This window comes from Zea mays, chromosome 1 (assembly GCF_902167145.1).
Source record: "Zea mays cultivar B73 chromosome 1, Zm-B73-REFERENCE-NAM-5.0, whole genome shotgun sequence".
Taxonomy (NCBI): Eukaryota; Viridiplantae; Streptophyta; class Magnoliopsida; order Poales; family Poaceae; genus Zea; species Zea mays.
The window spans coordinates 275,597,126-275,623,543 of record NC_050096.1 but is presented as its reverse complement, the minus strand read 5'-3'; the positions used below and the strand labels follow the sequence as shown (position 1 = coordinate 275,623,543).

General features: G+C 47.0%; 3 protein-coding genes and 1 pseudogene across 4 annotated transcripts; 3 read left to right on the top strand and 1 right to left on the bottom strand.

Annotated features, from left to right (window-relative positions):
• The first annotated feature begins 2,574 nt into the window (after positions 1-2,574).
• Positions 2,575-6,151, top strand: LOC103643915 (uncharacterized). Its single transcript, XM_008667084.3, has 10 exons — positions 2,575-2,846; positions 2,997-3,203; positions 3,348-3,608; positions 4,115-4,333; positions 4,443-4,598; positions 4,711-4,870; positions 4,953-5,104; positions 5,196-5,283; positions 5,388-5,536; positions 5,619-6,151. The coding sequence occupies exons 1-10, from the start codon at positions 2,721-2,723 to the stop codon at positions 5,964-5,966; spliced, it is 1,866 nt and encodes a 621-aa protein (XP_008665306.1). The 5' UTR covers positions 2,575-2,720; the 3' UTR covers positions 5,967-6,151.
• Positions 6,152-6,742: 591 nt separating this feature from the next.
• LOC103645584 (65-kDa microtubule-associated protein pseudogene) lies at positions 6,743-8,168 on the top strand (annotated as a pseudogene). Its single transcript, NR_163421.1, has 5 exons — positions 6,743-6,952; positions 7,036-7,187; positions 7,290-7,377; positions 7,482-7,630; positions 7,713-8,168. The product of NR_163421.1 is annotated as a 65-kDa microtubule-associated protein pseudogene (transcript).
• Positions 8,169-10,034: 1,866 nt separating this feature from the next.
• On the bottom strand, positions 10,035-10,677 carry LOC100283104 (cortical cell-delineating protein). The gene has a single exon (NM_001156006.2). The coding sequence runs from the start codon at positions 10,559-10,561 to the stop codon at positions 10,187-10,189; it is 375 nt and encodes a 124-aa protein (NP_001149478.2). The 5' UTR covers positions 10,562-10,677; the 3' UTR covers positions 10,035-10,186.
• A 3,693-nt stretch (positions 10,678-14,370) lies between these two features.
• On the top strand, positions 14,371-20,067 carry LOC100384526 (cytochrome c oxidase assembly protein ctaG). Its single transcript, NM_001177044.1, has 6 exons — positions 14,371-14,709; positions 16,384-16,436; positions 18,014-18,086; positions 18,168-18,272; positions 19,207-19,287; positions 19,468-20,067. Exons 1-6 carry the CDS (start codon positions 14,422-14,424, stop codon positions 19,567-19,569), a joined length of 702 nt encoding a protein of 233 aa, NP_001170515.1. The 5' UTR covers positions 14,371-14,421; the 3' UTR covers positions 19,570-20,067.
• The last annotated feature ends 6,351 nt before the right edge of the window (positions 20,068-26,418 follow it).

Below are 26,418 nucleotides of genomic sequence, written 5' to 3'. Positions count from 1 at the left end.
GGCTTTTGAGATTTTTCTAGAATTTAATTGAATTTCATAATTGGGTCTAGCCCATAAATCCAACAATCCCCACTAGATCTCAAATACCATCTGCAGTTTTGCCATTGTTCACTACTGTTTAATATACTAGTGTTTCAGCAGAGACTGATAAGTTCAACTTCCGCCTAAAACTCTAAGCTACACCAACCCACAATTTGGACAATGGACCATGCCTTGAATTGTAAGTTTTTTGTGAATGTGTTTCACTCAAAGCCATAACCAGTATCTGGCTACCAGTAGTATACCCTTCTCGGGTGGAGCATATACGTTGTACTCCAAGGACTCTTCATGAGTTTACTAGAGATCACTCAGATCTTATAGACTGCGATGTTAGACAGTCTAACTCATATAGATGTGTTCTTTTAAGAATGTTCTGCAGGACAATATCTTTGCTAGTAAAATACAATGGAAACACATTCAGGCACAAAGCTAACCTGTATTATAGCATTTGAGAGTATTGCATCTTTACTTAGAGAGGGTCAAAATTTACTCTCCTCAGTTCACAAATGGCTTGTTCTTCCCAGGACATAATTCATGGGATCTCCAATCACATATCACATAGACTGGGTTTCCACCATGACAACTTATAAGGGTCTCATACCCATCTCGCGCAATTCTATTTATATCACATTACGTGGTAGCCCCTTTGTAAAAGGATATGCCATATTTTTATCTGTTGAAATATAAGTCACACTTATAACCCCGGAGTTTCTCAACTTTCTGATAGACTTCAATCGTCTTTTAACATGTCTTGATGACTTCCCATTATCCTTAGAACTTGACACTTTACCCATCACAGTCTAATTATCATGGTTCATAAGGATAGTTGGTATTGGTTTCTCAATCACCGGCAAGTACATCAAGAATTCACGCTACCATTCTGCCTCAACGGCTGCTGTGTCTAGTGCAGCGAGCTCGGCTTCCATGGTTGACCTCATCAAGACGGTCTGTTTGCATGACCTCCATGATACCGCGCCTGCATCAATAGTAAATACATAACTACTAGTGACATAAAACTCATCTGCATTAGATATCTAGTTCGAATCACTATATCCTTCAAGTACTGCATGCTGACCAGAATCACATCAACTTGATGTTTAGAATCATATCAGCTTCTCCCATATGTTTCGTATCAAAACTTTTCGATAAAAAAGACTTGACTTCGATAAAAAAAAGACTTGACTCAATGAGCCAGGACACAGCCGGCTGCGGCAACTCGTGCCGGCACATGATATATAGCGTTTTACTGTGTATGCACATTTGGTGCTAGCAGGAAGGCATGGGGGGTTTGAAACTCAGCAAGGCCAAATCATGGATACATGATTGAAGCTGGGCGCGCGCGGGCCAGCAGTGCAGTTGAGTTGCAATTGCAACCACTGGCACTGTTTGTTTTTGGAACAAAAGCTTGTGAACACACGCTGCCCCCAACTCCCAATCTGGCGTATGGTGTGTGGTCGATTTTTTAGCAGTGGTTGACCCCCACGAGTTGATCTACTCGATTTGCTTGCTTAACCTAAAGCGTGCAGATGAAGACCAAGAGCTCTTCCCGCGTGGAAATGAGAGGGAGAGGACTGCCGGAGCCTGCCTAATCATCAAACGACCAGAGATGCTAAAGTAGCACAAGCTACATATATATATATATGTGTGTGTAATAATTACCTAAAACAAACTCCGACGGCAACCCTTCCTGGTAGCTACTAGCTAGGCAGGTCAGCAGGTGCTAAACTGATTATTGGCAGGGCTCCCCCCATGCATGAAAAGTACGGCCCAACGTATTTCCGCTAGGACGCCGGACGTGTATGTGGTAGTGGTACGTAGAAAAGGCATCTCGTGACTCATGCGGACACGAATTTCAATCAGCCTGTACATACATGTACATACAGTAATACTGTATACTCCCTCCGTTTCTTTTTATTTGTCGCTGAATAGTGTAATTTTGCACTATTCAGCGAGAAATAAAAAGAAACGGAGGGAGTACTTGAAAGAAATGGATGAAGAAACGGAACTCAACGCATGGCATCTGTTCTCTTTGTTTTTGCGATGCAGTGCATGCATGCTACTATCCACTCGGTCTGCAAACTTTGACCCCAAGACTCTTTTTTTTTCTCTCAGACGACGCCGAACACGTACGCGTGCTTTTCCGTCACTGGAGCCGGCCGTGGTTATAACAATCGGAGCACGATCGTTCTGCGCTAACTACAAGATTAGGCATGCAAAACACACACACGCACACGAAACAGCAGGGCGCGCGGGCGCGCGCGCGCATCCACCCGTGCACCAAAACCCTGTCCCCTGTTTTTTGGCTTTGGGCTTTGGCGCAGCGCTGGGGCCGGGCCTACACGGAATCACCCCGGCCCCACCGGTGCTAGCTAGCACCTCACCGCCGCGGCCGACAGCGACGTCGGCGAGCGCGCGCGAGAGATCAGACCACCAACTAATCATGCAGGCAAGGCAACGACCCGCGGCCGGCTAGCTAGCCCGGTCGCTCTTGCTGTTGGCTTATATATGCCTTGGCTTCCCGACTCCAACCAACCTGACACGACGCCCCTCTCTTAGCTTCTCTGTCGTACCAGCAGCAGCAACCAACCCCCCCCCCCCCCCCCCCCGCCCTTAAACCCCTCGAGCTCGCGCGAGAGGCTGTGCGCTCAGCCGCCGATCGAATTGCTCTCGCTCGTCGATCCATGGGAGAGGCCGTCACCGCCGCGGAGCTGCTGTACGGCATGCCGTTGATCCGGTCGGTGGCCGGGGATGGCGCCGGCGCCGGCGTTGAGACCGCCGGCTGCGGTGCGCTGCTCGTGGAGCTCAAGGTGAGTCATCAATTTCAGTGTGGTCGATCGTGCTCTTTCCAGGGTTCACAATCTCGGCCAGTTTTTTTCACACTGAAATGAACGCCTTGATGGGTGGCTCGTGGATGATGGTGTCCTCGTTTGCGGTCGCGTGTGCGTGCGTGCGTGCAGCAACTGTGGGGGGAGATCGGGAAGAGCCGGGAGGAGCGGGAGCGGATGGTGCGGGAGCTGGAGGCCGAGTGCATGCGCGTGTACCGCCGCAAGGTCGACGAGGCCACCGGCGAGCGGGCCGCTCTGCACCAGTCGCTCGCCGCGGGGGAGGCCGAGATCGCCGCGCTCGCCGCCGCGCTGGGCTCCGACAGCGGCCCTCAGCTCAAGGTATTAACCTCTTTCCATAATCTCCTTCTCCTCGTTCCCGACCCCATGCATGGCCTACAGTGCTCTGGATGCAAAAACACGTTGTAAGTTGATTTTAGCTAACGATAGGTACGCGCCGTCGCGCGCGCGGTCTCCTTCCTTCAGGTGAACAAATGGACCATGTCGCTGACCGAGCGCGTGTCGTCGGCAACAGCCCTGCTGGAAGAGCTGAGGGCGGTGAAAGCAGAGCGGAGCAGACAGTTCGCCGACGTCCGGTCAGAGATCGAGAAGATCACCGCCGAGATCGCTGGGAGGAGCTACGGCTACGAGGGCTCCCCCCGGGCCAGCGAGGTGGGAGAACACGACCTGACGATCAGGAGGCTGAACGAGTACAGGGCGCGCCTCACGAGCTTCCAGAAGGAGAAGGTACGGTAGCTGACTGACGCATCCCTGGTTCTGTTTCTGAAACTTCTGAACTCGCAGGCACCCATTAAGGACAGTGTTTCTGAGAACAAAACCGAATTGACAGATCCATTCAGCGACTGCTTAACATAAATCACTGATTAACAGAAAGAAACACCCAGCTCTGACCTTAGGTGAGACATGCCTGTCAAGTGTCAACTAGCAGGAGGTCACACGTCAGTCAGTTTTAGGTCCTACGGCTACTCTTGTGGTCATGTCGTTCCGTTGGTTCGTCAGTCAGTTCGCAGACGCTTTCCTGGTAGCATGACACTGCCGGTTCAAGAAGCATGTCAGTGCGTCACATCCCCAGGATGTTGATGTACTCACAGTGATGTAGCTAGCGCTAGTGGACCAGTACGTAGTAGCTCTCTGCGTGCGTCCTTTCGCCTGCAACGTAGAAAGCAGATTTGGAACGTGACAACGACGATTCGAGCTGACAGCGGCGCGTTAACTGTCGTGGAAACTTGCAGTCTGACCGGCTCCACAGGGTCCTGGAGCACGTGACGGAGGTGCACTCGCTGTGCGACGTGCTCGGCGAGGACTTCATCGCGATCGTGAACGAGGTCCACCCGGGGCTGCACGAGACGTCCGACCCCGGCAAGCCCACCAGCATCAGCGACAGCACGCTCGCCACCCTCGCCCAGGTCGTGGCGACGCTCGCCGCCGAGAAAGCCAAGCGAGCGACCATGGTACGTAGAGCCTGTTTCTTCCTGTATATACATACATACGCGCGTATGCACGCACGGCACAACCTGTGGCTAATCCCGTCGACGTGCTCTGCTCTGCTCTGCATTGCAGCTGCGAGAGGCCGTGGTGCCCTTGGTGGAGCTGTGGGAGCTGATGGACTCGTCGGAGGAGGAGCGGCGGAGTTTCAGGAACGTGGCGGCCGTTCTGAACCCTGACAAGCTGGATGCTCTGCCCTCCGGCGTCCTGTCAGTGGCGACGATAAAGAAGGTACACACGGCATTGAGATCTCTCTCTCTTTTGTTGCCGGACTCGTTCGGTTGCGGTCGCAGTGGCAGTGACGTTTGATCTGTTGGTCGTTTCATGATTCGGCGCGGCGCAGACGGAGGAGGAGGTGGAGAGGCTGACGAGGCTCAAGGCCGGCCGGATGAAGGAGCTCGTGCTCAAGAGGCGGCTGGAGCTGGAGAGCATTTGCAGGAGCATGCACGTGGAGCCCGATGCGAGCACCGTGCCGGAGAAATCCATTGCGCTGATCGACTCTGGTACCAGTTCAGAGTTCCTGCTTTACTGATGGACTCTGGTTCAGATGGCTTCATGTTTCTAACGCTGACGAAATTCTACCAGGCCTCGTGAACCCTTCCGAGCTCATGGCCAGCATCGACGAACAGATAGCGAAAGCCAGGGAGGAGCTCCAGTCCAGGAGAGAGATCATGGAGAAGATAAACAAGTGGCTGCTGGCCTGCGAGGAAGAGGAGTGGCTGGAGGAGTACAATACGGTAGGTCCAAAACGTGGGCTTGAATACATTGAACACTGCTCGGAAGACAGATAATAAAGACAAGGTGGGGAAACTGCTGCTGCTGTTTCAGGACGAGAACAGATTCAGTACCGGCAGGATCGCACGCCTCAACTTGAAACGCGCGGAGAAAGCGAGGCTTATCATCACCAAGATTCCGGGTACATTTCATAGAACACCAGATGCGATGTGGTTCCTGTTTTGTCATTCCGATTGCATCTCTGAAGTTCTTCAGACTCTAATTCGATGTCGGTAAAATCTGCAGCCGTGATTGACAGCCTGATGAGCCGTACACTCGCATGGGAGAGCGAAAGAAAGAAGCCATTCCTGTACGACGGGGCTCGCTTGGTTGCCGTCTTGGAGGAGCACAAGCAAGCCAGGCTCAGGCAGGAAGAGGAGAGGAGGCGACTCAGGGTAAGCAAAACACCACTGCGACCGTACCGTTTCACGAGGATTCTGAACGATGAACCTGGAAGTGGCGATTTCCATGGCGCAGGAGCAGAAGAAGCTGCGCACCCTGCTGAGCGAGAAGGAGGCGATGCCGCACCTGAAGCGGCCCGGCAGCAGCTTCGGCAGGGCGGCCGAGCCCTGCAAAGTGAACCGGAAACGGGTTGACGCGGGCAGGCTCGCGTCCTCCGGTGGCAGTGGCACCACCACCAGCAGCAGCAGCAGCGGTGGTGGTGGTGCGAGTGCAACCGAGCTCATCAGGCCGCGTTCCTCGGCGGCGGGCGCGGGACAGTGCGGCGAGTTCTTCAAGGGTGCGAGGCGGCTCTCGGCGCCGCCGTTCAACTACGTCGCCGTGTCCAAGGGCCGCAGCATGTCCTCGTCGCTAGCTCTGTCGTAAACTCGAAACCGCACGAGTAGCAAAGACTTGTCACGTGTGTGTATATAGAGTGCCATTGTAATTTGTAGCGGTGTTACCTTTTACACAGATTTTTTGGAGGGTTACTCGTGTCGAAAATATTCTATTGTTATTGTTAAAGAATATCTTATTCAGAGAATTGGTGAGCTTATACCATCTCTTCTCTTCTTCTATTCTATCTATCTATCTTCCGGCACCGGCAGGCTACGGTTTGCCGGGCAGGGGGCAGGATTCAGATCTTGGAGTGGCGCGCCTGCCGTGCACGATTTCGCATCCGCGACCGCGCAGAGTTGGGTTGGACGGGACGGTTAGCGTACGTCGGCCTGACGTGTGACGTGCGAGGTGGCCTGGCCGGTCTCCATATTTTCGAAGGGGGCTGCTAGCCTGCTACGGCTGGTCTCGTTCCGCTGCGTGACGCGAAGGATACGGCCCATGCTGTCATGTGTCATCATTTGAAGTTTGGAATTGGGGCGCCGAGGCGGCGGCGGCGGTGTGCGCCTGCGCGGTGTGCAACGCACGGCCGACGGCCAGTGTACGTAGGACGGCGCGTGCGCTAGTGCTGTCGGCCACATCAGGTCTTCGATATTTTTTCGGAATATGGCTTGGTGCGTTCCAGTCTTTTGAGAGGCGACTTGAAAAATAAACAACGGATAAATAAACCCACCCATTTTTTTCTTAAACGCTATCATTTGCAAGTTACACACGGCATTGAGATCTCTCTCTCTTTTGTTGCCGGACTCGTTCGGTTGCGGTCGCAGTGGCAGTGACGTTTGATCTGTTGGTCGTTTCATGATTCGGCGCGGCGCAGACGGAGGAGGAGGTGGAGAGGCTGACGAGGCTCAAGGCCGGCCGGATGAAGGAGCTCGTGCTCAAGAGGCGGCTGGAGCTGGAGAGCATTTGCAGGAGCATGCACGTGGAGCCCGATGCGAGCACCGTGCCGGAGAAATCCATTGCGCTGATCGACTCTGGTACCAGTTCACAGTTCCTGCTTTACTGATCGACTCTGGTTCAGATGGCTTCATTTTTTCTAACGCTGACGAAATTCTACCAGGCCTCGTGAACCCTTCCGAGCTCATGGCCAGCATCGACGAACAGATAGCGAAAGCCAGGGAGGAGCTCCAGTCCAGGAAAGAGATCATGGAGAAGATAAACAAGTGGCTGCTGGCCTGCGAGGAAGAGGAGTGGCTGGAGGAGTACAATACGGTAGGTCCAAAATGTGGGTTTTGGATTTGGATACATTGAACACTGGTTTCAAACGCGGAAGACAGATAATAAAGACAAGGGGGGAAACTGCTTCTGTTTCAGGACGAGAACAGATTCAGTACCGGCAGGATCGCACGCCTCAACTTGAAACGCGCGGAGAAAGCGAGGCTTATCATCACCAAGATTCCGGGTACATTTCATAGAACACCAGATGCGATGTGGTTCCTGTTTTGTCATTCCGATTGCATCTCTGAAGTTCTTCACACTCTAATTCGATGTCGGTAAAATCTGCAGCCGTGGTTGACAGCCTGATGAGCCGTACACTCGCATGGGAGAGCGAAAGAAAGAAGCCGTTCCTGTACGACGGGGCTCGCTTGGTTGCCGTCTTGGAGGAGCACAAGCAAGCCAGGCTCAGGCAGGAAGAGGAGAGGAGGCGACTCAGGGTAAGCAAAACACCACTGCGACCGTACCGTTTCACGAGAATTCTGAACGATGAACCTGAAAGTGGCGATTTCCATGGCGCAGGAGCAGAAGAAGCTGCGCACCCTGCTGAGCGAGAAGGAGGCGATGCCGCACCTGAAGCGGCCCGGCAGCAGCTTCGGCAGGGCGGCCGAGCCCTGCAAAGTGAACCGGAAACGGGTTGACGCGGGCAGGCTCGCGTCCTCCGGTGGCAGTGGCACCACCAGCGGCAGCAGCAGCAGCAGCGGTGGTGGTGCGAGTGCAACCGAGCTCATCAGGCCGCGTTCCTCGGCGGCGGGCTCGGGACAGTGCGGCGAGTTCTTCAAGGGCGTGAGGCGGCTCTCGGCGCCGCCGTTCAACTACGTCGCCGTGTCCAAGGGCCGCAGCATGTCCTCGTCTCTAGCTCTGTCCTAAACTCGAAACCGCACAAGTAGCGAAGACTTGTCACGTGTGTGTATATAGAGTGCCACTGTAATTTGTAGCCGTGTTACCTTTTACACAGATTTTTTTGGAGGGTTATTCGTCTCAAAAAAATTCCTTTGTTATTGTTAAACTATTTCTTGATTAGAGAATTTATGAGTTTATAGTATCTCTACAAATATACCCCTCATCGTTTTGGTCAATAGATTAATCAAAGTTCAGTACCTAACGCTTCAACAAGAACGAAGACAATTCCTTATTTAACAACATTAAAGTCCATAATTCATTTGTTGCCCTTAAAATATAAACCTTTTCTATTTGACGTTGAATGTAAATTTAGTTTCTGATATGACGCTATACTAACCTCTGGTAATATTTAACTTTCAGGTAAAAAGACCTCGTTGAGTAATTATCTAAATAATTATTTTTATATAAATACTTGTCATAAAAAATAGCGCTATTATAATAATTGTTTACATATGAATACTTATTATAATACATACATTTATACATAAACAATTATTCAGATAATTATTTAAAACATGTAAAATCATTATATATATATATATATATATATATATATATATATATATATATATATATATATATATATATGAAAGTTAATACCGTTAGACATTAAATTAATGATAGTGTCATATAGGAACCAAATTTATATTCAGTATTAGATATAGAAGATTTATATTTTAAGAGCCAAGAAATAAATTGGAAAATTTACTTGTGTCAAATTGTCTCAAACAACGAAGGCCACAGTCGCAGTGTTTCGCGTCGCTCCGCGGCATCGCTTCGTCATCGAGTTGGCAGGCTACGGTTTGGCGGGCAACGCCTAGAGGACGCGCGTAGCGCCTTGCATCATCAGGACTCAGGTCTTGGAGTCGCGCGCGCCTGCCCGCCCGTGCACGGTTTCGCCTACCGCGACCGCCGACGGCCGACCGCAACGGCGGAAGCGGTGCGGAATTTGGGCTGGACGGGACGGCTAACGTACGTCGGCCTGACGTGCGAGGTGGGCCTGGCTGGTCTCCATAGTATTTTCGAAGGGGCTGCTACGACTGGTCTCGTTCATCTGCGTGACGCGAAGGATACGGCCCATGTTGTCATGTGTCATCATTTGAACTTTGAAGTTTGGAGTTGCGCCAAGGCGGCGGCGGTGGCGGTGGCGTGCGCCTGCGCGGTGTGCGACGCACGGCCGACGGCCAGTGTACGTAGGACGGCGCGTGCGCTAGTGCTGTCGGCCACATCAGGTCTTCGATATTTTTTCGGAATATGGCTTGGTGCGTTCCAGTCTTTTTGAGAGGCGACTTGAAAAATAAACAATGGATAAATAAACCCACCATTTTTTTCTTAAACGCTATCATTTGCAAGTTAAATATTGCATTAAAATAAATCTTATTTTTTATATATCTTTCATAGAGACAAAGGATAACTTAGCTAGACGCAACAAAACTTTTGTCAGAAATGAGATGATTGAACATTTTTTTTAAATATCGTTTTGCGCCCCCCCCCCCCCCCCCCCCCTCCTGGTGATCTGGGACGCATAAATACTGCATTTGATCTTCCAGAATCTTATAGTATTCTTCGCATGTTTGGGAGTTAGCTTCGGACGTTTGAAAGGATTTTAAAACCTTTGATTTTGCCCAGAGCGTGTTGATCGCTTTGGGTTATGTAGAAATGGTTCTGTGTTTAAAAATAAATACATATATTCTCGTTGTCCTGTACAGGTGATATCTTCGGCTATCCACTGGTTTTGTATACGGGCTATTCTCCGGGAGCGTACTTCATAGATTTCGGTTATAGCGACCGATAATATACTGCGACAATTAGCATAAATGGTCATAGTGTTTTCTCTTGGACACATGGATGGCTAAATATATATAACCACGAAATTACTTGTCAGTGGCATAAGAAACAGTTGACCAAAGATTCATGCAAAAACTCAAGTAGGATTGTTGGTAGCATTCAGAAATTGTACTTGCCATGATGTTGAGTAAGGTCATTACACGCTTTTTATTTCCAAGCAGCTGCTGTTATACAGTACCCGGCCCGCATATAACAAACTAGCCAACTTACAATTGGAGCGGGGTTGCCGATCGATCGAACATGCCTCAGAAGGAACAGTTGGAGCCCGGCACGGCGGACGCGTTCCGGCCGCAGTAGTTGAGCACGAGGGGCACGTCGAGCGGCAGGTTGACGGGGATGCCGAGCACGTTGAGCCTGATGGTGGCGCACAGGCAGGCGGCCAGGTCGAGGTTGACGAGGCTGCCCAGCAGCGGGCAGCACCGCTGGCTCTGCGGCACGTTGATCTTGAGCTTGAGCAGGACCAGCACGTCGGCGCACACCTTGAGGTCCGCCACCGCGTTCGTCGGGCACGGGTTGCCCCGCTGCTGCTGCTGCGCGCGGACGACGACGACGGCGGCCGGGGAGGAGAGCAGCAGCAGCAGGGCCACGGCGAGCAGCGAGGCGATGCTTTTGGTGGCCATTGTATTTGTATTTGCACGTACGCTTGGTGTACAGGAGCAGCAGCTGCTATAGTTCTTGCTTCGAGTAGTGCTGTGCCTGTGCGGGCGCTTCTGCCTTCCAGTCTGGTATGGGAATTGGGAGCTAGCACAGAGCACGTATTTAATTTATAGGCAGACAGACAGAGCTGTGAATTGTGCGATACATGCGCGAAGTGGCGAGGCTACCAGATATTTTTCAGTGTTCCCTAATCGGCGCATGCATCGTGTGTATGTGATCGAGTATCTAAAACAATGATAACCGCTGATCAAGTCGGGACTAGACAAGTGCGTGCCGGGACCCGGACCACGAACCCAGCAATATCAAGCGGCCGGCAACTTAATTTGCTCCTTTCGGTTGCAGGTGTGCGTACACAAACGCAACGCATTTCGGTGGTTCGTCCGGAGGCAACTAGCCGACATCCCGCACGGCCACAGCAGTGCAGTAGAACCGCGTCGCTGCCACCACCTGTTATACTCTCTCCAGCAAGGTGTGCGTTATATGCTCCTCTACTCTATATCTAGCGCACGCTGATCAACTTTTTCACTCCAACAACATGCACTAAAGGGTCCGGTAAAATAGAGTACGTCCTCAACCACCTCCAAATGTAGTGGCTCCTCTATTCGTGTCTCTCTACTTCAGATCTACTAGAAATGTACAATAACATGCAGTAGAATAAGTATTGTAGCTAAATTAATGAAGAATGAGTAGCAGCAAGCAATACTATTAGATGTCTGCATAGTAATTTTTTAAGATCTGCCAAGGAAAACTTTGTAATAAAAAGGCATACTATTTTAGGTGAAGAAAAATTAATATACATCATATTTTAATACGAGATATACAAATGATATTTTTCTGTGCGCGTCCAATGCGGAAAAAAGAATGTATAAAATAGAGTCTGGTAATACTATTTATATAGAGGATGAAATTTAGAGGACACTGCTGGAGTAGAAAAAGATATAGAGGACGAAATCTTTTAGAGAGTGTTGTAAAGAACACAGAATATTCCTTTAGAGGATATTGCTGGAGACAGTCTTAGGTTGTGCCCAGGGACTAAGAGTGATAATGGATTACAGTTTAAGGGGGTGTTTGGTTACCCCAAACTAAAATTTAGCCCCTGTCATATCGAATGTTTGAACCTCCGTTCCGGGTATTAAATGTAGTCGGATTATAAAACTAATTTGTCAGCCGAAGATTAAAAGACGAGACGAATCTAGTCCAGTTGGTTGGGTCTATATTCCATACTCCTATTTCAAAGTCAAACGCTTGATGTGACCCGGGCTAAACTTTAGCGGGGGCAACCAAACACCCCCTAAATGTTTCTTCACAATTCATTTAAACCTTTAATTAATTTTAGTTCGAAAATTAATAGAAATAGAGTATGATTCTAATTCAATTCGATACTTAAATTTTACAGTGTAGAACTTAGAGCTCATTATCACCTCTAGTTGTGGCTCGCCACGTAAAAGGTAAATCCATTGCGACTCTGATTCAACCGATGTGGTGTGATTAACAATTTCGTTAGGTATACATGACCATATGGGTCGTACCAAACCAAATGGACCATACGACACGTTAGGAAATGAGCCTGTGATGGCCTAGACTAATCTACGTGTTGCGCATGGGCCGAACGCTGGGCTAGGCCGCACGACATGGATAAATTTGTCATCTCTCGATGCCCGCTCTCCCGTCGTCGCATAAAATCCATCCCTCGTGGAGGTCGCCTCCTCTTGCACCTAGTAATCTCTAACCCCACCTCTCCTTCCTCCGACGTGGTGAGCAACGAGTCGATGACACCATCCCTCGCTCCCTCCACCTCACCGCCTCTGACGCGGCGTCGTCGCCCGCTTCGCCAGTCATCTCATAAAATCCGCCTTGGCGCCCCATCGCACGGTCGCCCCTCATGCTCCTAGCAAATCCTAACCCCCTCCTCTCCTCCCTGTCTCCCTTCGACACGACAAGCCAGCGACGATGTCCCTCGTTCCCTCCTCACTGCCTCCAACATCGTCTTCTCTTATCTGGTCACTCTCTTCTTCTCTGCCATATCTTGATCCAGATTTGTTCGACAGCCTTCTTCCTCTTCCCTGGAGCTGGTGGACTAGCGATCTACATTGATGGTGTTCGTACCATGTCGTGCTTCCTAATAGGCCATGTTTTCTATTCACCGCTCTGCTCACTTGCTCTTACCTTCCACCGTGCAATAATACATGCTTATTAGGATCATGCATAACAAATCAAAGATTTAGATGCATGGTCCATCACTATTGGTTGTTTTGGTTGATTAAATCTAGTGGTAGCATGTGAGTTTGTTCATAGGGTAAGTGAACCCAAGTACTTGATCTATTTTGGATTGCAACAAGTTACAACTTACAAGTGCAACCTCGATAAGATGAGCACTTAGTGTGTGTGAAGAAGCTTTAAGAGTGTTCAAACCGAACTTGGAAGCTTGGGCAAATCTATTTGGTTCAAGTCACATATTGAGAAGCTCATAAAGATAACTTGCATTCAAGAAGAAGACAACAATGCAAATGGATATCAAAATCTATAAAGTACTATATAGACTGATATATTCCTTTAATTGGTATTCACAAATGGTGTCTAGATCAAACATACAAGTGGTACCCTACAAGACTTCAAGTGATCCTCATCTTTAAGTGATTATCAACTCAAGAAAGCAACTCCACCCATAATAACTTCATATAAGTGGTGTCAAGATATTTACCATATATTTGGTGTCCATCAAAAAATGAGTGCTTTCAAGTGGTATAACATTCACAAGTGAGTTCAACCTCCTCAAAGCTTTGGCACAATCATTTTATGGTAATTAATGACAAAGGGAGAGAAGTTGGAACAAAGATATAGAAATATGCACAAAAGAAACTTGGACATAAATATAGACTTAAGGGGAGTTATCGATCAATTAAGTTAGAATGAGTTCAAATGGATTAAGAGCCAAATAAAGGGGATGTAATTTTCTTGAACAATAGATGCACACAAGTAGGAGGAGCAAGCTTATAAATATATGTTTGATGTGTTTGATTATGCATTACATTTTCTTGCTTGCATCATATTTGTCTTACATTCCTACATACTTGTGTGAGTGTTTGCTAGAATTAAGACTTGGATGATGATTGATTTAATGGTATTTATAGCCTAATCTTAGTGTAGCAACGCGTAACTAGAACCTCATAATTATGTTGATCTCACATGGTATATAGCGTCGCTTGTTTCAAGCAAGGTGATGTTAAGGATGTTTTTGAAAAGCAGTATACACACTACAAAGGTACATTTCTATCTTGTATATTTTAACATCATTTAGTAGTGATATTGTTACCGCAAAATTCATGGTGTGTAAGCTTGAAACCAAACCTTTTGAGCACACATGTAGGGGGAATTATCATTACTAAGTTGAGCTTTATGATGCTTATCCAAATTTAATAAATAATCTTAAAGTTAGATAAGAAGCATAAAAACCAAACCAAACTAGAAATTTACACTTATATAAAGAGCTAGATTAGAAAAAGAATAAAAAACAATATACCTTTATAGAGTTGTCATCAATTATAAAAAGGAGGGGGTTATAAGGACCTCATTTGGTTTTGGTAATTAATTGATGACTAGATAGACTAATAAATAATTATATTGAGATACATGGCGATTAGTTGGGCCGGAAATCTTGTCCATGGGCGCGTCCAATATGGGTCTGCAAAGTGCAAACAGGTCGTCTTGGCCGTTCCGTTGCATTTGCGCAGCAAAAAGGAGGAAAAAGTGAGGAGAAAGAAGAGAGGAAACAGGAAAGAGTACAACTCGGCGGCGACACCACCGCTCGCAGCCTCCCGCCGCGATGGCGATGCGTTCGCTCGCCAGGCTCCACCGCCAACTCTCCCCTTCTCTCCTCCACCGCCATAGCACACGGCGTGGGTGGCCTCCCGCTTCTGACGCGGCCTTTCTCTGGCGCGGGCTCGCCTCGTCATCACCTTCCGCGGCCGGTCGGGAGAAGAGCTCGAGACGGACTTTGGGGTACCTTCTCGGCGTTGCGGTCGCCATGGTCGGCGCCTCGTACGCCGCCGTACCGCTATACCGTCGCTTCTGCCAGGCTACCGGCTACGGCGGCACCGTCCAACGACGCGAGGTCTGGACTGCCCTCATTTTCGATTTGGTTCGATCTAGTTGTTCTGTGTGCAGATGTGCGCTGCCAATTGTTCGTACATTAGGATTAGGTGCTTTATTTTATCATTTGGTCGGTGCTAATTGCAGTTTCCAACACTCCATCTGTATCGCTGGTAGGGTTAGTAACATAAGCTGATACGGTCTGCTCAAAGTTTCTTTCTTGTGGTAATAGGCACATTTCGAGTATATTATCACACTCGTGGCCACCAACGATTCATCCGTGGCCCATATTGTGTCGAGTTGTGAGGAACGGGATAAGTTCTCCTAATCTCCTTTACCTTAGCTTTATTTTACTGGTAGAAATTTGTTCAGCACTCTTTGTACGCATGCCAGGTCTTTAAACCACACACAGACACTGTATAATAACGATTACACAATCAAGTGACAGCACGTCAACAAAACAAACCACACAAATGAGCTGTAGCCTCTCCGCTTCTAGCCCGCTGTCCGCCTGTCTTTGATGATCCCCATGTGTGACACCTATGTGGTATTCAGTTCATAGTTATCATGTACTCCCTCCGTCCCAAAATAGTAGTCGTTTTATCTCTTGATTTTTATGTCTATATTCAAATGGAAGATGATGAATCTAGACACACATGTAAAACACATATATCAAGTATTGTACGAATCCATTAATTATTTAAAACGAATTTTAATTTGGTACAGAGGGAGTGCTTATTATGAGGGGAATATGATCTTTGCTAGAGTTGTTTGGAGTTGTCTAGTTTTAAAGGTTGTGTTACCCTTGTTGTCGTGTGCAAGCAGCCGGCAATGGTAGGGGCAAAAGGGAGCGTTGCGTTGTAACAGAACACCTCTTAGACATAGTAAGCCCAGTGCCCGAACCATAAGATGGAGAAGAGGTTGAGTCAGGTCTTGTAGGCGAGGACTCCTGACCGGAGAGGCAGCTCCTGGTGACCAGCTGTACTCCTATTTCTGCTATTAGCTTCATTTAAGCCTTTGCTTGCCGCCCTGGACTCCTGGATTTATCACTGGATCAGGGCTTTTCATTTTTTACAAGTAAGCCTGAAACTGTCCTGGTCAGACACCATGGCTCATATAAAAATTGTGAAATAGTGTGACACATGGAAAATATTTACTATTTTAAGGAACATGGTAGCAAATCCTTTAAGCCAATAGGAATATGCCAAATAAAAAATGGTGAATGTAGGACTGCCAAATTTTTATTTTCCTCACAGAGGAAAGGAATGTCATATCGTATCTTGCACTCCATGTGCACTGGTGTTTGTACACTAACCTAACTCAGGAATGTGCTCCTTATTTTTTCTTAAAAGACATTATTGTTCTAATTCATTTCCTGGGTGAATGCTGACATATATGATGCATATATTTAGACATCACTAAACATAATTATTGTGAGTTTCTTTGTCGAATTGATTGGAATTCATATGCCTGTGCTATTTATTTGCTGCCTGATTCTTGGTATGCTAATTTCTTGACCATCGAGTAAACTTAGATTGCTCTATATCTAACTTGATGCGATGGTTCATAAATGTGGCTTATACTTAACCGACTAGAAGTCAGGAATTAACCCATTGAAAGTTTGGTACGATGTTATATCCAGTGTGAACGATGAACGTTCGAATCCATGAGCTTGAGTGTTTTGTACTCTATGCAGAGTGTGGAGGAGAAGATCTCACGGCATGCTCGAGACGGAACTACGACATCACGGTGAGCCTAGTTGAACATGGGAATATCCAGTTTTTGCATTCTTACTTATTTCATGTTCCTGCACTATCACTACTGAACTGATTATTCAATGGAATAGTTTTATCTGAATACTTTGTTATTATATCTTTCTAGTATATTGATCTTGGATGCCATTCTGAACGCTCTATTAAAGACCTTAGTTTCTCGGGAACGCTATTTTGATTGAAAGATAACAAAATGCCTTAGTTTTGTGGAAACACTAAAAATTGTTGTACGTTTTCAGCTAGATGGCAGTTGCATAAACTAGAATCCTCCTTTATGTCTCAAACATGGCACTGTGCCTTTCTTTCCTTGTTGTCTGGTTAACAGTGTTTATGGTCACATGTCCTTCGATTTCCAAAGTTAAGCTTATACGACAATGTAGGTCTTACAAAATCCAGTAAGAAGATATGTAGGGCATACAGTGGTAAAGGCTAAGTTGGTGCATTCTTGATAACCATTTCATTCCTACGATGACAATGTGCTTTAACGGAATGCTAGCTCTTGTAAAACTCGAACAAACGCATGCCTAGTTTCCTTTGGGCATCCAGATTATTGGGAATAAGGATGCAGGTCTTACAAGATCCAGTAAAAAAGATATGTAGGACATGCAGTGGTAAAGGATAAGCTGGTGCATTTGATGACGATTTCATTCCGACAATGATAGTGTGCTTTAATTGTATGCTAGCTCTTATAAAACTCGAGCAAATATATGCCTAGTTTCCTTAGGGCATCTGGAGTGTTGGGAATAAGGAGGTCCTAAGGAAGTTATGGTCGACCTCATACATAACAAGCTCGACTCTAAGGAGGTTTGAAGCAGAGAAATCCTAAAGCCGGACCTCAAGCCAAGGACATGACCTCAAGGATTAAAATCATTTGAGTTTGCCTGTGTTACAGTTGCCATCGTGCATTTAGGGATGGCGTCAGCGCCTTCCCCTGCCACGGTTGCCGGTGTTTGTGGTGGCCCTCACGGTGACTGTGCTTGCTGGTTGGATTGGGAGAGTGGTGGAGGGAATGGAGAAAGCGCTGGGATGGGGGCAGGAGGCGACATCTGGGCTGTGGTGTGTGGCGGAGGGAGGCAAAGCAGGGCTACTGGGATGGGGTGGTGCTGGAAGGAGCGGAGAGGTGATAGATGCAGGTTGGTGTGGAGGCAGCTGAAAGGCACGGAGGAGACAGATGTGGTGGCAGGCTGGCGGTGGTGCTGGATTGGGAACGAGCAGACATCAGCCACTCAGGAAACTTGCATCATGATTTTTTATTTGATATGGCGGGGTCTTCCTAAAAATCGATCTGGGCCTTAAATGTTACGGAGATGACCTTTGAAATACATGGGACCCACCTTAGAGGCAAGGTCGACCATAAATATTCATGAAGCCCTTATGGTTTAATGAAGTAAAAGTAAATAACCAATTTCCCCACTGCTTATTTTACATGCTTAGAGCTTATGCACTGATGATATCTGTACTTCTGCTGTTGTGCTCTTTTAGAATTTTATTGTTGCTCTCGCACTTTGTTTTTTTTCATTCTTTTTAGAATCAAGGCATTCATTTTGCATGCAGAGAAATAATTGTTCAATTTAATGCTGATGTTGCTGATGGAATGCCGTGGAAGTTCATCCCTACACAGAGAGAGGTAATAATATTGGGATTCAAGTCTCAGATATCGAGCGGTTTCTGTCGTATACTTATTCTGGTCCTATTTCATTTATTTTAGGTCAGGGTTAAACCTGGTGAAAGTGCTCTTGCTTTTTATACTGCTGAGAATCGCAGTTCAGCTCCAATTACTGGTGTATCCACGTATAATGTTGCTCCTATGAAGGTTTGAAGTTGCAATTGTGTTTCATTCGCTTTTTTTACATGATTCACATATACCTGCTGTTTCTTCTTGAAGCTGATGGCATTATCATTGATATAAAACTGATATGTAATAGAATTGGTCACTTTACCACAACAGTGTTTATTACTCCAATACTTCTGGCAATATTTATAGTCTATTCTAGATTGCTAGGTGTATGTATTCTCCCATGAGTGCACCTTTTTTGTGAGAGCATTCTGGTATGGACAAATTGTAGTCAATTTTAATTGTTGAGGGTGATAAGGATGTCATTGATAAATTGTAGCCGGATGCATGTAGCAGATTTTTAATATTATTTTCTGGATATTAGTTTCGGTAGACATCCTTCATTCCTTGAAATTATATAGGCCTGTGAGGCTGCTTAAGTCTCAAATGCTTGACCAAGTTTGTCAAATTGACTTTGCCTGTTCCGTTTGCCTGTCAAAGTCTAATGGATGCTGCACTGTCTGTACACCTGTGACATCTTAGCATGAAATAAAGCAAACCTTTATTTTTGAATCAAATGAACTTATCAATAACGATGACAATTTCACCCTAAAGCATATTTGCATGTCCTGGGAAGCAAGACTTGTGAACAAATAGAGAGCCACTGGAATGATCTTTGAAGTTTATCATGCACACTCATACTATTGCGCTTTGCTTTGAAGTTAGAACAGGTGTTGGCAGATGAAAATTTGCGGCATACTATTTTTTGTTCTGTGAAATTGCATATGTCAAAACACCAAAGAAAATTTAAAAAATACATAACTTTTGTTAAGATGCTGCAACATTGCCTGTCTATTCATGTTGCTATGGAACAGAGGCACTGAGCTTTAGAATAGTAACCATGTCATCAGCTAATAGAAGTTTTCACTTGTTCATCTGAGTTTACAACAGTATTTTACCTTTTATTCTACAGGCTGCGATTTACTTCAATAAGATACAATGTTTCTGCTTTGAGGAGCAAACACTTCTTCCTGGAGAACAGATTGACATGCCAGTAAGCTTTTAGTTTGCTAAGCAATATTGGTGCTGACTGTTATCTACTGCTACCTCCGTTCTCGAATATTTGTCGCTCTTTAGTTCATTTTTTAACTAAAACACACCAAATAAAAAAAAGAACGGAGGGAGTATTATTTGTGCACTATGTCTTGATGACAAATGCTCGTGAAATTCTCAGGTATTCTTCTATATCGATCCTGAGTTTGAGACAGACCCCAAAATGGACGGGGTGAACAATATCGTTCTTTCGTATACATTCTTCAAGGTGAACGATAGTTAGGAAACGTGCCAACAGCATTGTTGTATTAGGAAAACAACACTTGAACAATCCATATGCAGATATGCTGCGGAATAGCATCTCATGTAACACCAAGAGTTTTTTTTGGTAGTTAGCTCACGTTAGTCTGTGGAGAATTTTGCAAATAATCTGTAACGGTGTACCCGATGGCCAAGGGGGTCAATGTGGCTACCAGTTTTCATATGCAATCTCAAGAATCCTACAGGACGAAGTGATTGCATCTCATCATGAAATCAGGGGCGGCGAGGATTTCCCATCCTTGTGTAGCTGAGCGCACCTGCAATACAGCTGCAAAAGCGAAGCAAGACAGGTAAATTGGTCTTTCAGGCTTTCGTTATGTCAGATCGTCGTTAGTCGTACGGGCGGGTGAGGGCTATAAAGGATAGGGTCGTGTCTTCTCAAATGTGGCATTCTATTAAAACTGCTTCTAAAAATATTGGTGTAATGTCATTCGTTTTTTTAATAATATTGATTGATGCGAAAAATGGCTTTTCCAACCAAATCACCAAATTCATGAAACTAAAGTTGGTCTACAAGCTAAACATTTTTTTTTTAAAAAAATAACTCAAGAACTTCACCGTGAAGCTGAGCTATGATAAAATTGATGAAGCTAAGCTACATTCCGTGAAGTTGGGCTCTCCCAAACCGTACTATATAAGGGGTGTTTGGTTAGAGGGACTAAAGATTAATCTCTAGTTTTTAGTCCCTTTTTTGCCAAACACTAGGACTAAAATATGGACTAAAATGGTTTAGTCTTTACCTTCACATAGGTGCTAAAAGAGACTAAAAGCCTATAATTATCATGTTGCCCTTACTTTTTTTTTGTAGATAATTAATATTATGAGTATATTCTAAGGGTATTTGAGTTTTTGGATAATGTATTTAATGACTTTAGAATCTATTTAGTCCCTAAAACCAAACATATAGGGACTAAAGTTTAGTCCTAGGACAAAAGTTTAGTCATAGAACTAATTGAAACCAAACATGCCCTAAATGTATTGAGAAATTATCCAGGAAGCTCCCACGAGTAGAAGAGTAGTTATCCTGAAAGTTGTCATTGCGGATAAGTTATGACTTTCTAAAAAGGAAGTTTATCAGAAAAGAGGACACTTGATATATCCCATATAAATCTTGTGGAGCAGCCGTCCGGCGGGGATCGGTGGTCCTTTCTGTTGCTCCGACGGCCAGCAGGGAGACGGGAGACAGGCAGGCCAACGAGGAATCGAGGATGGCACGCGCGGCGACCTGCGTTTCCATGCCACGGCCGGCGCACGCGGAAATGGAAGCACCCTGCCCAGCTACGGGTCGTCACTCGTCAGGTTCCTGCAGCCGCACCCGTTTTTTTTTTTTTTTTTTTTACTCTTCCGTCCCGCTGCCGCCGCAGCGGCACAATGCAAGCAGCACTGCTCCGGCGTGAACGCACGTCACGCCAGCGCAGGGGGTACGATACGAATCCGCCGTACCGAACGCACTGCCCCTGCCCCGTGGAGACTAGGGGACTAGAGGGAGTAGAGGGAAGGCGGGAGAGGTACGAGCCCGGCGACGGCCCTACACGGCTGCATTTTCCCTGCCGCGACGCAATTATCTTTACCTGGGCGTTGACTCCTACCTGTCGCGTCTCGCGTGGAGGGTCCCAAGGATCATGTCAATATGTTCGGTATGAATACTTCACTTGGTATGGCATCCCCACCCGTTGTTCCCGGCTACATGTTTCTGTCTTCTTGCTGCATTGAGGCTCAGAGGCACATTGAATTTTATGTAGTAATCTAGTAGTATGTTTGGAGTAAGGACATGTTTTGAACCTTTAGAACTAACAATGAGTTATTAAAAATTAGTTGTAGGGTTCTAAACACCCACAACTAATTAATAATTAGTTCATTACCTGACTTGAGTCATCTAATAATTTATTAGTTGGCTAACTATTAGTTCTAGGAGTTCTAAACATGCATGGCCTAAACGTAAATGCAACCTATAATGATATTTAGAGCATCTTCAACAAAAACTAAAAAACAGAGCACTAAAACTTTAAATAGGACTATATTTAAAGTGTTTAGGTTCTCGAGAATTTTTTTAATCTAACAGTTAAGCCTTAAATAATTATATTTAGAAAATAAATTACATTATTAGAAAATAAATAGTCGAAGATTAAGAGGGAAAGGTGGATAGTGATCCAGTATATGATGTATTATATTTATTTACTTATTTAGGAACCAAGAGACCGAGCTTGATGATTTTTTATAAAATAAAATTATTGTTGGAGGGCGTTTGATAGTCTCTAGACTACGTATTAAAATACAACTTTGTTTAGTATCCTCTTCAATATGCTTATACAAGTCGTTCCGATGCAACCTATAATCAAGCCGAGCAAAATCTCTTCTGAGGTTAGTTCGTGCAAACCTCCAAGCAGTTGTTCTTGCATGCATGTACTGAGCGGGGATTTTGTAGCGAGTTTATTAAAGCACCCAGTTCAAGTTTGTGTTGAGCTCTAAAAAGAGCAGTGCGGACGGTCCGGTCCCGAGGTCGGACGGTCCGCGGTGGTGGCGCAGACGGTCCGCGCGCACGCAGAGTCAGTTAGGGTTCCTAGTTTCTTGCGGGATTTGTTACTAAAACCGCGGAATTAACTCGGGAAACAGTTGGAAACGGATCCAGACCTCCCCCTTTATATAGATGAAGGGCTACGGCCGATTGAACCCCCAACAATCGAACCAATACCACTTCTATCTCGCATTTATTTCTAGCACAATTAGGAGTAGTTCTAGTCTAGTTCTAGTTTAGCCCTAGTTTAGTATTCCAATCCCCAAATTATCTGTCTCTCCTCGACTCTACGTCGATTAGAGGAGTCTAGGTCGGTCTGCCCGAGCCTAGACAACTCCTAGGATCTCTCCTCCCCGACGGGGTCCCTCCCGGGAGCGAGATCCAGGCGCCGCCGGCGATCTTCCGCCGCCCCTGCGCACGCGCGGACCGTCCGGCCCTAGGGCGCGGACCGTCCGGCCGTCAGGCAGAGGATCCTAGCTCCTGCACCAGGTCGCGGACCGTCCGGCCCTGTGCCGCGGACCGTCCGCGTCTGACCAGGGAGCACCGCCGCCTCGCGCCAGGTCGCGGACCGTCCGGCTCTGTGCCGCGGACCGTCCGCGCCTGACCAGAGAGCACCGCCGCCGGTTCTTTTGAGTGATTTGCGCCTCCAAAAAGGTGTCAACATACTTTTTGGCGACTCCGCTGGGGAATAGGTGTCTAGATCTGCTAAAAATCGGCCCATAAATGGCCGGTTCTAAGGATCACACCAAGATCTCCACTACCAACATCATCAAGCCGGCCATGGAGGCGCTCCCGGCTGATGACCGAAGGCCCTTTGAAGACCTCGTAATGCGCGATGAGAAGGAGGTGATGCGGCAATGGAACGAACAACGCGACAAGGAAGAGGCGGAACTGCTGCATAAACTCTCCGAACGGCGCAAGGAGGCGGCGGACAAGTACTTGTCACACTTCACGGTGGATCGCCACCAAAAGATCGTCCGTCAAGGGGAGATCGATATGGAATCTCTCCTACCTCCACTGCAGGGTCCCGCTGTAAGTACTCCAGATCTATCTCTTACGACTTTCATGGATCAACGAGGAGATCAGTTAAAGCAATATGTAGATGAATCTATTAAAATGCATTTACGTGCATACGAGAAATCAACTGCTCCTAATTTTCCATCGCGGGAGTCTAATACAGTGCCACCCACGTCAAACACATCGGCTGTAAACGGGTCACCTTTGACCCAGCCATCATATGGTATGCCGATGCACGCTTTCGTGTCACCATCACAGCCGCAACCACTAGGCACGCGGCAGGTACTGGACGCGACCGGACCATCCGAGCATCATCTCAGACAGTCCGGTTATACCGCGGACCGTCCGGCGTATTTCGCCGGACCGTCCGACCAGATGCAGGCCCGCACACAAAACACTCAGGTCGCACCGTACATGGCCGGACCATCAGGATACAACCCTGAACACTTCGGCCCCATCACGGACCGTCCGGTGCATCACGCCGGACCGTCCGGATATGTTGCGGACCGTCCGCCATCTTACGCTGGACCGTCCGGATATGGCATGAACCGGATGACGTATTACGCTGGACCATCCGACTCTACACGAGTCCATGCGCAGACTACCCAAGTCACGCCATATATGGCCGATCCATCCGGGTACAGCCCTGGACCATTCGGCCCGATCGCGGACCGTCCGGTTCTTTACGACAGACGGTCTGGGTACGAGACTACCCACGTAGCACCATATACGGCTGGACAATCCGGATATACCTTCAGACCATTTGGCCAGGTCGCGGACCATTCGGCCTCTTACGCCGGACCGTCCGGATATGCATACGCAGAGCCGAGAGCTGCGCAATACGCATAGTTCCCACATTCATCGCAGCAACATTATGGTGCCCCACCAGCAACACATTATAATCATGCCATACCACCTCATGGACATAGGGCTGAATACTATTCGGCCACAAGAGAGCCTGAGGGGTATAGGGCAGGAGCTGGTGACATTAATAGGACACCTAACACACACCTTAAACATACCTGGGAGGAAAGCCGACAGAGTAATGTCAGGCAACCTGAAATCTCCACCCACAAACTCAATGGATGGTCGCCAGACATGGCAGAGAGGGTCAGAGACGAGGTAGCCGGGATGTTCAGGGACAAACTCGGTGTTAGTGTGTCAGGTACAGGGCAATCGTATCGGAAGCCTTATAGCCACCGATTCGACATCGTGCCATACCCACAGGGAACTAGAATACCAGACTTCTCTAAGTTTTCTGGTGAAAGTGGGAAAAGCACACACGAACATATAAGCCAATTCATAGCACACTTAGGAGAATTGGCTGATGGGGAAGCCTACCGCGTTCGTTTATTCTCGTTGTCCCTTACTGATACTGCATTTGCATGGTACGCAGCTTTGCCACCAAATTCTATTAACTCTTGGGAAGAATTAGAGCAGAAATTTCATGAACACTTCTTCTCAGGAAAACATGAGCTAGAATTGGCTGACTTAGCTTCAGTCCGACAGGGGCCTGAAGAATCGGTTAATGACTATATCCGGAGATTCCGGGACACTAGAAACCGATGCTTTCAGATTCATGTCGCAGAAAAACAACTGACAGGGCTAGCTTTCAATGGGTTGCGACCCTACTTAAAAGAAAAATTAGATGGCACCCAATTCTTTTCACTAGTGCACTTACACTAGCGGGCTATGACCTGTGAAAGCCGAAATAAGGAAACATCAAAATCGGCTAGCCATAAGATGCATCTAGTGGGATACAATAATTCGGACGATGAATCCACGGATGTATACACCGCCGAACTGGTTTGGCCAGGGCAGGCTAAACCTTCAGCGTGTTCTGCTTTACAGTCGATTCGAAAGAATCGACAAGAGGAAGTTAAGTTTACTTTTAATGTTGCCAAATGTGATAAAATATTTGACGAGTTACTGAAAAACGACAACATTAAATTAACTCATACTATTCCTCCTCCTGATGAATTAAAGAGGCGTGCTTATTGTAAGTGGCATAATTCCTTTTCTCATGCCACCAATGATTGTAATGTTTTTCGTCGACAGATACAATCGGCCATAAATAAGGGTCGATTGGCTTTTCAGGAGATGCAAGTAGACACACAACCCTTTCCTGTTAATACAATAGAACTCACATGCAAAAAGGTCTTGGTTCGGCCCGAAATGGCCGATAAAGGCAAAGGCAAGGGCATCGTCATCAGCAATCCTCGCATGTCAGATATATCACAAAAGGAGATTACTCGAAAGGCTTCGGACGAGAAGGCTAAAAGGTCTGAAGACGCCGGGGGCAGGCACAGTTAATAAACCAAACACATCAGCCTAGCCCCAGCATCATAGATGGTCCGGCACCTACGTGCGGACAATCCGGTGCTCAGACAAACGGTCCGGCTAACTCAGCCGGACAGTCCACCTATGACCAAAGGCGTCAACCTCTACACAAAGCAAGGAAAAAGACGCAAGATCAAAGCACATATAATCGGCTGATCAAAGCCGATCCTACTTTTGATCAGTTGCTCTCCAAAAATACTAGCAAAAAGACTGTTCCACGTGATCGGTCAACAAAGAAACCCCGGTCACCTGCTAAAACAAAACGGTCAAACAAAACGACCCGAAAGGCGACACAACAAGCATCGCCTATTCATTCTATGAGACCAGGGTACTTTCCACCTATTTACTCATCGTCGGTATATTATCCTGTTCAAACATGGAATGGCACGATGATGAATCCATGGTACATGTATAGTCCCTTCGTCTATCCAGACTGGGGGGAACCTCCATTCTATTCCTTTTGATCCATTGATCAAATGGTCATGGCCGAGAAAGATACAATCCGAAACGGCCTTTATATTGGTGCTTTATTGAATAATCTCCATATCGAAAAGCCGGTGACCTACATCAGGTTTAGTTCATATGCTTTTGGTTCGTCAACCTTCACCAAAAGGCAGGGGGGCATATGTTGAGCTCTAAAAAGAGCAGTGCGGACGGTCCGGCCCCGAGGCCGGACGGTCCGCGGTCCGGACTGTCCGCGGTGGTGGCGCGGACGGTCCGCGCGCACGCAGAGTCAGTTAGGGTTCCTAGTTTCTCGCGGGATTTGTTACTAAAACCGCGGGGTTAACTCGGGAAACAGTTGGAAACGGATCCAGACCTCCCCCTTTATATAGATGAAGGGCTACGGCCGATTGAACCCCCAACAATCGAACCAATACCACTTCTACCTCGCATTTATTTCTAGCACAATTAGGAGTAGTTCTAGTCTAGTTCTAGTTT

Coding starts and splice junctions, on each gene's coding strand:
- LOC100384526 (NM_001177044.1), top strand. CDS start 14,422: ATGGCGATGCGTTCGCTCGCCAGGCTCCACCGCCAACTCTCCCCTTCT. Junction 14,710..16,383: donor GCACCGTCCAACGACGCGAG/GTCTGGACTGCC, acceptor TACTCTATGCAG/AGTGTGGAGGAGAAGATCTC. Junction 16,437..18,013: donor GACGGAACTACGACATCACG/GTGAGCCTAGTT, acceptor TTTTGCATGCAG/AGAAATAATTGTTCAATTTA.
- LOC100283104 (NM_001156006.2), bottom strand. CDS start 10,561: ATGGCCACCAAAAGCATCGCCTCGCTGCTCGCCGTGGCCCTGCTGCTG.
- LOC103643915 (XM_008667084.3), top strand. CDS start 2,721: ATGGGAGAGGCCGTCACCGCCGCGGAGCTGCTGTACGGCATGCCGTTG. Junction 3,204..3,347: donor ACAGCGGCCCTCAGCTCAAG/GTATTAACCTCT, acceptor TCCTTCCTTCAG/GTGAACAAATGGACCATGTC. Junction 5,284..5,387: donor TATCATCACCAAGATTCCGG/GTACATTTCATA, acceptor TAAAATCTGCAG/CCGTGATTGACAGCCTGATG.